Genomic DNA, 12,317 nt, shown 5'->3' on the forward strand with positions numbered 1-12,317 from the left:
TTTCAATCGGCATTATACATAACTAATTCTGCCCGGCTGGATCGTGTACTGAGGCTGCATGCTTCAATTTCTCAAAGCACTGAAGAATGAGCTTAATGGAGTTGTCATTTCAGACAAAACTTGGATTTTTTTTTTTTTTTTTTTTACAGCTACTTTTGAAGGGGATTCATTGCAAGAGGGGCAGGAAATGCCTTCATGTACAGCCATTGAACTCTGCCAATTCTGAGCACTCAGCAGCAATGGTGCAATAAGTTGAGCCAGGAAATCTGCTTATATTATCCCATCAGAATACAAATACAGAAACTCTGAAACCACACCCACTTTAACCCTGCATATTAACAGATTCCAATGCTTTTCAAACTAGTCACATCCATTTAATGAAGTTGTTTTTGTAGATTAAAGTTAAATTTGAAACATTATAATAAAGTGCAGCCAAGAAACTTCTCTAAGTATCAAGTTACAAGTTTTTTGCCTGGACAGCAAGTGCTAACAAAGAGAAGGAAAAGGAACTAGAGCAATTAAATAATGAGTGAATGGAACTTGATTGAGAAATAAAAAGTAATGTGAAATGCAGATACAATTACTAAATGTGCATTATACATTTAGTCAGGATGACTGAAGTGCCAAAATGTGGAGCAAAAGTTTCTCGGTCAGTTCAAGACACGAGTTGCAATGGTAAACATAGCGTTATATGTCACAGGTAAACAATCAAGGGAGTGGCAGAGGTTGTGTGTTATTTATCAGTGAGATCAGACATAAAACCGTATACATTCGAGTTTGGAACTATATGGTTCAAAGGGAGGGACAGCGTGTTTGGAAGAGTGTTTTTGAACTGCGAAGGTGGGACTGGGGTTATTTCTCACGGAGAAGACTGGGGAAACTTGATCCAATTTGACTCGTCCCCTTCCCACCAAGGCAGGAACTCCTGTTGGGATGGGGGGTCACTGGCAGCCCTCCAGCCTGATCCTGAACTCCCTCAAAGATCGGCTGTGGGTTTTCCATCCCCGCCCAGCTGAGATTTTCCAACTCAAGGCAAACCAAAACTTGGCTGCCCGTGTCCTAACTCGCACCAAGTCCCATGTATATAAATACAAAAATTGACGACTCTTCAATTCTCAACTGCTTAAAAAGAGTCAAAAAATAAACTCCATAGGAAATAAACCTGAAATGTCTAAATATTTAAAAAAAAATATACCTGGTCAGAAACATATTATAATCCTAATTAAGTTTGTCCTGAAATTCAACTGCAGTCAAGAGGCAAAATTAAATCAAGTGTACTTACATCTTCAGTGTCCTTGACTCGTAGGATCTGTTCTCTCAGGTCCTGTAAGTCATTAAACGTTGACTGTGCGGTTATAGAATATACTAGTGCAAACCCCTGGCCGTTCTTCATATACAGATCTCTCATTGCCGTGAATTGCTCCTGCAATGGACAAGGGATAAATTTAATGTTTGATCAACTGCTGAGACCGTACATACAAATTTCTGTAGTATACACCTTATAAATCCCATTGGTCGATAGCACAGCAAAACCCAACTGGTAGAAGGAATCAAAGGATACTGGAAATTTGGAATGTGCTCAATTTGTTGCCATCTTTCTTCTAGATGTTGTATAGAGATTGATTCTTGGGATGAGAGGGTTGTCCTATAAGAGACTGGACCTATAATCTCTGAAGTTTAGAAGAGTGGGAGGTGATCTCATTGAAATATACAAGATTCTGAGGTGGATTTGACAGGGTAGATGGAGAGGTCGTTTCCCCTGGCTGAAGAGACTAGAACTGGGGAAGGGGGGGGGGGGGGAATGCACACAGGAAGAGAAAAAGAAATGGGCAGAGTCTCAGGATAAGGGGTCGGCCATTTAAGACGGAGATGAGGAGGAATTTCTTCACTCAGGATTGTAAATCTATGGAATTCTCTGCCCTCAAGGGGCTGTGGATGCTGAATCATTAAATATATTCAAGGCTGAGATTGACTGATTTTTGGACTCGAGGGATATGGAGATCGGGCAGGAAAGTGGAGTTGGGGGTCGAAGATCAGCCATGATCTTATTGAATGGTGATCAATAGGCTCGAGCTGCTGTTTGGCTTACTCCTAATTCTTATGTTCTTGCGTATCTTCACATTCTGGCTGTAAACCAACTTCATAGCCGCTCGTCCTATACAATGGGGGTTGGGGTGGACTCCCACAACCCATATGATGGGTCCACCCACACACCAGATGTGTATCCCTCTGGAGGTCAAGCCAGGTCTGTGTGGAGTTCGAGCCCTACACCTGCTGACTCGGGCAGGAATGCGGTCAGCGAGCCAAAGGCTGGCTCCCCGACTGAACCAGATCGAGCCCTCTTTGGACAGCGTATGGCTGAAGGGAATTCTGATCGTGAATGTACTTGATTTTTAACTTGTCTAAAAAAGTTAAAGCAAGCTTTAACAGTAACTTGTGACTAAAGCAGAGCGATAAGTTAGCTGCGCACATCTTAAAACTTTCACAGCACAGGTTGGCAGCTTTGGTTCTTCCTCATGTAGCAAAGTTTCAGCCCCGCAATGATGACAGCTCTCTCCACCCCCTCCCAGTCACACGGGGCATCGAGCTAAGGATCGCCCACATTCAGCTGGGAACAATTTGTGACGCTGGAAGAAAATATTTACAAAAATCTCTTCTATTTAAACTTTAGACAAGTACAGAAGTCTTTAACTCAAATGGAAAATTAAATATTAAGTGGCAATACCAAGCCAGGGTAGGACTACAGCAACGGTTCCTGATCACAGTCAGAAGCCCACAGCCAATAGCCTCAAAACTGTATTAGATCCCCTGGAAGGCTGCATGAACAACATGACTACTGCACAGCTAATAAGCAGCTTATGGATTTAACGAGACCCTAGGAAAAGGTTCTGGTGCCATAATAGTGGAGGAAATGCACATTTTAACTGCACGTGTTTGATTAAAACTTCTTTGGCCAGAGTTCCTTTTAAATGTGAAGAAAAAAAAAGTCAGAATGCAGCAACTGTTCGAATGAGGCTTGTAAGTTGGAGAGTCAGCATTAAAGCTTTGAAAAAAACCTGAAGTTGGAATGCTGCAGTGTCTGGCTTAACACCAGAGGGAGTATTGGACGCATCGTTTGTGAAGTGTCAGCAAGCTACAGTATTCTGCTAACTTCAGGTCTTGCAGCAATGTGTTCACGAAGGCTGTGACCCCAGGCCCTCCCCAAGAACAGTAGAGCCTTGAATTATCCACGAACCAGACCAGAAGTCAGGGCGGGGGCAGGTCAGGTCCAACGTTTTAGTTAAGCTGTGCTGCCGCGCAGCAGTCTGAAAGTCCCGCGCAAGCCGCTCACCAGCTTTTAAAATGGGAAAAATGCGCATGCGCAAACATTTAAATGGGCCACGCAGCCAGTTAAAGGGGCCGCGCACCCCCCCAAAAAAGATTGAGGGAACATTGGTCGTGTCATTCAACTGCTGGGCTGCAACTTCAAAAATCGGGTCTTGCCCTTCCTTCAAACCTAAATTTCATGCACAACTGCGCTGCACCGAATTCTCTGGGACAACTGGGGGTAGGCCATGCCTTTAGCAGATTTTATCTGCTCGACTGCCACTTCAGTTGGTCCTTTATCTACAACCCGAATAGCTACCGCTTTTGATCATTCACTAGCGCCGCCCCATTATGTAGAACAAGCAACTGTTTCAGCACCAGAACCCAATTCCATTGGAGTAGAGTCTAGATCCAAGAATTCTGAAGAAAATTCATTGCCTGAACACTACACTCCCAGAGAAGAGATTAAGAAAATTGTTACCTAATTATAACTTTTTGGATTCAAACATGAAGGCATTAATAAATTCAGAACTGCAATTAAAAAATATTTGGAATCCTGAATGCTCCAGAGAAGGAAAGTCTGCACCAAGGAAAATTCAAACAGAAATGGAGTTTGAGGGTTACTCTGATCTCTAGCGGGGTCTCTGTGGTCACTTAGAAGGTATTGTGATTATCGAGACTAAAGTGTCAAGATTTAGCACAACTTATTTTAAAAAAGATAAGAAAGACACTTGGGTTTGCTGGCCTTTACTGTATTATGTCAGATTATCTACAACACAAGATAATTCAACTCAAGTATACATGGAAAGGAACTATGCAGGGTATACGCTACATCAACAGATGCTCAAGACTGGCAAGAAGCAGACTCTAGTATGGTTTGTACCTGATGCAATTGCCGTGCTTCAGCTGTATTGGGGCAATCTCTCTAACTGGCTACAAAGCTTCATCTAGTTGAACACCCTGTGTCTCCATTAGCCTTTGCAAAATGAACCTTTCTAGAGACCCTCTCAAGTTGGTTAAAAATGCTGACAACGTTCATTTTAATCCGCACAACAGCCTCCTTGTAATGTAGACATGTTGCGCACATATGGCGAGGAGTAGCTAGCTATGCAGCCGAACCAGGTAGCACTTCATGGCAAGGAGCAGCTTCTAGGCCAAGGGTTAAATTACGAGGAGAGTGTACAAAAACTAGTGTTGTATGCTCTGGAATTAAGCGTAAGAGGCAATTCGATCGAAGTTTCGGATATTAGGGGGAACTGAGAGGGTAGAAGAGGAGAAACTATTTCCATTGGTTGGGAAGTCTAGGACTAGGGGGCACAGTCTAAAAATGAGACCCAGACTTTTCAGGAGTGAAATTAGGAAACACTTCTACACCCACCACACACACGTAGTAATTTCAAGCTTACCTTCCAAAACTGCAAATTGACACGAGATCAATTGTTAATTTTAAAATCAGAGATGGATAGCTTTTTGGGAACCAAAGATATTAAGGGATATGGGGCAAAGGCGGGTATATGGAGTTAGGTCACAGATCACCCGTGATCTCATTGAATGGTGGAACAGGCTGGAGGGGCTAAATGGTCTCCTCCTGTTCCTAGTGTATGCATGGTGAGGAATCGCTATGCTTTAAGATAGAAGGTCCAGGTATAGAGGCATAGCGGGTTTGCTGCAGACGCAAGTTCAAATCCCACTAGCAAGGAAAGTTATGAAATTTAATTCAGTAACTCCAGTCATTTGAGAGCTGGCATCACAAAAGCTGGTGGTTTGTTATAAAAAACTAAATGATTCATGAAATGTCCTTCAAGGACCCTCCACCTATTAGTTGGATTCTTAATGCCCAGAGACTGGAATACAAAAATCTAAGCTGACACTCCAGTGCAGTGCTGAGGGAGCCCTGCACTGTCAAAGGTGCCGTCTTTCAAATGAGACGTTAAATCGAGGCCCCGTCTGCTCTCAGGTGGATGTGAAAGATCCCATGGCACTACTTCAAAAGAGCAGGGGAGTTATCCCCAGTGTCCTGGGCCAGAATTTATCCCTCAACCAACACCACTAAAAAAAATCATCTGATCATCATCACATTGGTGTATGTGGGTACACTGGCTGCCGTGTTTCCTGCATTACAACAGCGACTACAGTTCAAAACGTACTTCATTGGCTGTAAAGCGCTTTGGGACACCCTGGGGTCATGAAAGGCGCTATACAAATGCAAATCTGGCTTTCTTTCAGGGAAATAAATACGGCTTTGCCAATGTTGCCCAATCTTAACAAATAAGAGTTAGTCAAGTTGAAGATACAATTTATCTGACCAACTTTTTAAAGATGTAACCAGATATTCACTGACTGATTACACTTTACAGGGATATCTTGGAGGGTAAACCTCATCACTAGAACAGAACGGAAGAAAGTTCCACAATGAGGGACCTGCATAACTAGCACTTTCTGCCTTTCATACCTATTCCAGCTACTGGTAATAAACTTCGAGGGGGGAGTGGGGGAAAAAAAAAGCTATGCACACGTTTCTAACTGTTGCCAGGGTTGTCATATGTATATAGTGACCAATTTATGTGAGTTGTTTGCAGACTATCCATGGAATGTTATAAAATGCAGTATAATAAAATGGCATTAAGGTGGGCAGCCACTCAAAATTTGTACGAAAGAAGATTTCTTACTGTTCCTGCTGTGTCGAGGATTTCAAGCATACACTGTTGGCAGTCTACTTCAACTTGCTGCAAAGGGAAAACAGAATAAATTTTAACCAAACCACATTTAAATGCTTAAGCAACAATTATAACAGTACCCTTGTGCATTCATAACCTAATTCCGCATAACACTCACATTGACACCTATCATAGTTGGATATGAACTGGAGTAGGTCATTCAGTCTCTTCAGCCTGCTCCGTCCGCCATTCAGATCAGATAATGGCTGGTGTGCCCCAACCAATGTTGCTTATTTTTTTGGGGGGGTGCATGGTCCCTTTAAGGGACTGCCCGGCCCATTAAAAATACCGCACATGTGCAACTTTTTGCATTGAAAAGCCGACAAGCCAGCTGCGTGGGAGATCCCAAGAACTGCATGGCCGCGCAACTTACAGGGAACATTGGCTGCAACCCCATTTACCAGCTTTTGATCTACAATCCCGAGATACCCTCGCCTTACGTATATCCGTCGATCTCAGTCTTGAACATTTCCAAATGACCTCCAGCATCTACAGGCTTTTTGGGGGAAAAGTGATCCAGATTTGCACCATCCTGTGTGAAAAAATGCCTCGTCTAATTTTAAGATTATGCCCCCTCACGACAGGGAGATCACCTCACTTCGACTCAAGCTTAAACTATATATAGTTTTAGAATACTTCGCATGTTCCGCCAAAGCTTAGCCTCGCAATTAAGACCACTGTCAGTCTACCTTACTTATGAGTCATGTCATATCTGGGTCTGTTGTAAACTAACAAACCAGATGGACATTGGTCTTATCATCCAGCAATTCCTATGTTCCTATGTGCAAGGACAGAAGGCAAATTTGTTTTGGTAGCAGTCGTATATTTTATAGCCTAGCTGTTTGCTTGGGGCAATGAATCAGGATTTTATTTTAAATTAAATATGATTGGAGATTATTTTGCACTTAAGATGAAGGACTTTGGTTGAGGAGAATGGAACAATTTCCATGTTGGGCCTCTAGCGTCAGTATCAAATATCTGGGTCAGGTTAAATACGCATGGTTAGATAGATGAGTGACCTTCAGGAGCACCCACTACTGCACAGAGATGCAATGGTTTCCCCATGTGCTACATCAGCCATCCATGCGGCCCCGAGCAAGACTGCCAATTGAAGCTCAATTAGGGCGAGGGGAGCTTTGTGCTGAGCAGTAATGTCTGCTCAATTTACGGTCATTTAGATTATATATTTACAATAGCGTGGGATCTTCAGAGACCCTTTTAATGCTGTGCCATGTCAGATGGTCACAGTCTTGCTCGGGAACGATTATTCTCCATGACCTCTAGTTACAGTAACTTCCAGATAGATCACACTGGAAATATTTCTCTTGTTTAAATCCATTATCGGTTTAAATCAATATTTATTCAAACCAGTTTCACTTCTGCACAGCAAGTCAGAAATGAAAGCAGTAAGCCCATCCGGGGGGGGGGGGGGGGGGGGGGAGGAGTTTAAACACAGTCCAATGTGTCAGATTTACTTCGACACAGTTTCAACTGAAAAAAGATTAGGAAAAGGGAAGTTAGTCGATAGGAAAGCTTTCAGAAAAATGATATAATGGGTCTACATAACTGGTATACTAGAACTGAGCGTCTGTGGGGTGACCACCATCCCAGCTGCATTTCTTTAAAATTTAGCAGGAAGTCTGTGGCTCTGCTGTCACATGCCTCTCCTGGAAGCACTGACTGGAGCTGGAATACAATCCCAAACGCACCGGCGACCTTCTGGCACTTTGCACAAGTGAAGCTTTATGCGTGAGCCGGGACATCGGGTTGCTGGAGGCTTTGGGCCACGGTGGGCACCGCTGCCAAGCCTGACCCTGCCCTCACTAAATCTCCGGCGGCCGCATGAATAATAATGAGGAACAGGAAGAGAGAAAAATCAGGTCAACCACCAGCTCAAACAAAACAGGAGAGCTGGCCGATTGTTAGCACGACTTGAAACAGAAAAAGTCCCCACTTGGTTCCCTGTATTAGAAATCACCACCATGCGATCAAATGAAAATGGTGGCACAGGATCCCATTCCAGTTCACAAGATTCAAAGACCAAGACAGACAGCAAGGGAAGGTATCTTTCCTTGCTCACTTAAAGTTCGATACGATACCCAGGCACCATATCTTCCCCTCCTCCTCCTCTTTCTCTCTCCTCTCCCACCCCCAAGAATCCTCCAATGTAAAGCATTTAGTGGAGCAGTGACTGCTTAGTTCACGGTATAGTATTGCCATACCACTCCAGGGAGCAGTACGTGCTGGAGCAGGAGTGCAATGGCAGTGAAAAGGGACGTCACCAAGATCCAGGTCGGTGATTGGAGCGTGGGCAGGTACAGCAGGAGCGGCGAGGTCAGGACGAAGGAGCAGTGAGAGATTGCAGAGCGGTGTGATCGGGGCCCAGGAGAGGAGTGAGTTCACGGTCCAGAAGAGGCAAGGGCCCGGGGCAGCGCACACTGCAATGTGCGCGCGCGCACAGGGTCCGTGCAGCAGAGTTGGTCTCCAGTCGTCCTGGTTAACCCTTGCCACTGGACCAAGACCTCGCTCGGTCAAGCCCGTGTGGTGGCTGGTATGCAACGGCCATCCCATGTTAAAAAATCCACGCACAGGCAACTTCCACCCTTCAACATGCAGTTCGGGACCTGGAATATATTAGGTCCTTCATTGAAACACCTGTGAACTTTTTGATATGGAAGCAAGTCATCCTTGACTCGAGGGACTGCCTATGATAATGATGATGCCCCGTAACCTATTTAAGGGGAAGCTAGTTAAGTACACGAGAAAGAAATGAATAGAAGGATATGCAAATAGCAATATTGTCACTTCATCACAGCAGGTTCCATGCCGGCCGCTCACCGGCTTTAACATTGCAAATACCGCACATGCGCAGAAATTGAAAGGGACCACGCATTAAAAGAAACGGGTTGTGCGGAACACAGCGCAGTTCACGGGAAACACTGGCCATTAGGATGAAAGTTGCGTGGAGCATAAATGCTGACGAGACCAGGTGGGCTGATGTCAGTGCTGTAACTTGTATTTAATTCCCTGTAATTGAGGACAGCGTGATTGAAAAACTCAACTGTAGGTCAAGTCCTTCAATCCTCAATTGCAATTTGCTGCACACCCACTTGTTCATTACTAATGACACCATTGATATATTTAGTTTTCTTGTACTGTTAAGGCTCTGCATCCCAGCCTGTGCACTGATCGAGAAGGACACAGCATGACACTAATTACAGGGAATTCAAATTGAACTGCCCTTCAATTAGAAGTGAAGGGCAATCAAACAAACAAATCATATTCTATTACTGACTACTGATAGCAGCTTACATCACCCCACCACACAGCAGTTAAGAAAGGACAACCCCTAGTTCGTTCACAATTCAGGCTCTGGGCTGTTACTCATTTTCATGGGTCAGAACATCATTTTGGAATGAAGTTAGTTATGATTCATGCCAAATTCCCTCAATTCTAGTCTGCAATATGTTAGCATAGGCTGCAGTCAGTTTTTAAAAACTGGGGCCCAGAAGAGGCAAGGGCCCAGGGACAGCATGGGCCAGCCCACACTGCGATGTGTGCACGCGCTCAGTCTGTGCAGCAGAGCTGGTCTCCAGTTAGTCTTGGGTAATCCTTGCCACTGGACCAAGACCGAGCTCTGTCAAGCCCGTGTGGTGGCTGGTGTGCAACAGCCACCCCACGTTAAAAAAATCCAAGCACAGGCATCTTCCACCCTTCACGATGTAGTTCGGGATCTGGAATATTAGGTCCTTCATTGAAACACCTGTGAACTCATCCTTTTTGGCGTGGAAGCAAGTCATCCTCTTCGAGGGACTGCCAATGATGGAGTTTTTAAAAATATGGCATAAAAAAGGGGAGCACTAATTTGGAAAAGCAACTAAAAGGTTTATACCTTAGAGGCGGAGTGGCACAATGGTTTAGGCCAGGGCTGTCCAATTGGAAATCCTGATGTGGCTAATTGCATTTCTGATTAGCAAATTTTAAAAATGAGTAATAGACAGGTGATCTCAATACTCATATTTGCATAGTGTATGGATGGGATGCAATGTACAAGATACAGAGGCTTCTCCCAGCCTTCATGCTCACACAAGCTTATACCGAGAGAGCCAAAAGGTAACTTAGTCATTGCAGCCACTCATGAATGTCTATGTGGAAAGGCTGTGCACCTACATGTACTGATACCACTACAGGGCAGGGAAGTGAAGTTGAGGCCAAGATCAGATCAGCCATGATCTTATTGAATGGCGGAGCAGGTTCAAGGGGCTAAATGGCAGACTCCTGCTCCTATATTATATTAACCACACCTCCCTCCCTCCTCGCCCCAGCACCCTCCAACCAATTCCCATCAACTCTCACCTTTCTGTAGGAGTCTTCTATTGTTGGGTCATACTTTTCAACAAATATTCCCTGAACAAACTGTACAGTCTGAAAGAGAAAAAACCCACAAAATGTCAGTACTATGTACACCAATATAAATATAAAACAGTTCAGCCCCAGCTGGAGTATTGCGTCCCATTCGAAGCACCACATTTTGAAGATGTGAAGGCTTTGGAAAAGGGTACAGAAGAGGTTTACTCGAATGGTTCCAGGAATGAGGGATTACAGTTGTGTGGACAGACTGAGAAGTTGGGGTTGTTCTTCCTGGAGCGGAGAAGGCCAAGAGGAGATGTGATAAAGGTGTTTAAAATTATGAAGAGTTTAGGTAGAGTAAATAAAGAGAAATGGTTTCCAGTGGCTGAAGGATCAATGGGGCAGAGATTTACAATTATTGGCAAACGACCCAGGGGCGACATGAGGAAAAACTTATGATGGATTAGAATTTGGAATGCACTGCCCGATAGGGTGGTGGATACAGATTCAATTGTAGCGGTCAAAAGAAAATTGGACAAATATTTGAATAATAAAAGATTGGAGAGCTATAGGGAGAAGAGCAGGAAAGTGGGACTAACTGGATTGCTCTTTGAAAGAGCCACACAGGCTCCATGGGCTGAACGGCTTCCTTCTATGCTGTACTATTCTATGATTCTAAATCAGAGCATCCTGCAGGGAAAAGGGAGAAAAACCACAAGACTGAAATGCTTAAGCTGCCGAGCCAGAAGTACCACCTATACATCCTGTCTACCAAGCACCAAAGGTGAATGGTAAACAGGCGCATTAATAATCACTGCTATAGTTATTTTTTAAAAAACAAATTCAAGGAAACAATTGTTAGAATGAAAATCCACAGAAAAGACAAAGGTCAAAACTTGATCAGCTTGCAGGTGCTGTTCTGTATGGATTGTGTTCATTATTGTAGTGGCCTGTAAACTCCAGCTGAGGTATGCATTACCAAACACACCACTAGTCTACGAGCCACATTGATTTTACTCCAAGAACAAAACAGCGATGACATTTGACAGGTAGGGGTGAAATCTCAAATCAATAGATTGGTGCCGACATGAATGATAACTGTAGGGAAGCTTCAACAGGCTGTAATGTTTTCTTTCAAAAAATAAGGCATGGCAATCAAAGATTAAACACATTGGCCTGGGTTTCCTAACTATAATATAATAGTTCCAGGAACAAGGGAATACAGTTACATGGATAGACTGGAGAAGCTGGAGTTGTTCTCCTTGGAGCAGAGAAGATTTGATAGAGGGGTTTAAAATCATGAAGGGTTTAGATTGAGTAAATAGAGAAACTGTCTCCAGTGGCTGAAGGGTCAATAATGGAGGGCAGAGATTGAAGGTGATTGGTAAAAGAACCAGAGGCGACATGAGGAAAAACATTTTACACACGAGTGGTTAGGATCAAACGCACTGCCCGATAGGGTGGTGGAGGCAGATTCAATAGCAGCCTTCAAAAAGGGAATTGGATAAATACTTGAACAACTTCAGGGATGAGGAATGAGTAAGGGAGTGGAGCTAACCAATTGCTTTTCGAAAGAGCCAGCACAGATTCGATGGGCTGTACTATTCTAGAATGCTGATGAGTAACCACCCAATGGGCCCAAGTTTCCACAAGAAAAAAAACAGGCGCCCCTCCAAGCTGGGCGCCCGTTTTTCAGCACCTACTTGCAGGTCCTCTGCGCAGCCAGCACGAGCTGTGGGGGGCGGAGCCAGGTCCCGGCACTGTTTTCAGCGCCGGGACCTCTGCACATGCGCGCTACAGTCGGCACGCAAGTGCAGTAGCTCCAGGCGCCGAACTGTGTGGGAGGGGCCCAAAGCACGCAGCCCCTGGCCACACTCACACTCACACTCACACTCACACTCACACTCACACTCACACTCACACTCACACTCACACTCACACTCA

At 44.3% G+C, this 12,317-nt stretch overlaps 1 protein-coding gene across 2 annotated transcripts in view; it reads right to left on the minus strand.

The window, feature by feature from the left end:
* rap1aa (RAP1A, member of RAS oncogene family a) overlaps positions 1-12,317 on the minus strand; it is a 121,177-nt gene that overhangs the window by 24,283 nt on the left and 84,577 nt on the right. For both annotated transcript variants that reach the window (XM_070859242.1, XM_070859243.1), the window contains 3 exons: positions 10,380-10,448; positions 5,976-6,032; positions 1,283-1,423 (listed from right to left, as the gene is read on the minus strand). In XM_070859242.1, coding sequence (XP_070715343.1) covers positions 1,283-1,423; positions 5,976-6,032; positions 10,380-10,448 — 267 coding nt within the window. The remainder of the gene's footprint in view (positions 1-1,282; positions 1,424-5,975; positions 6,033-10,379; positions 10,449-12,317) is intronic.

Source organism: Pristiophorus japonicus, chromosome 17 (genome assembly GCF_044704955.1).
Source record: "Pristiophorus japonicus isolate sPriJap1 chromosome 17, sPriJap1.hap1, whole genome shotgun sequence".
NCBI lineage: Eukaryota > Metazoa > Chordata > Chondrichthyes > Pristiophoridae > Pristiophorus > Pristiophorus japonicus.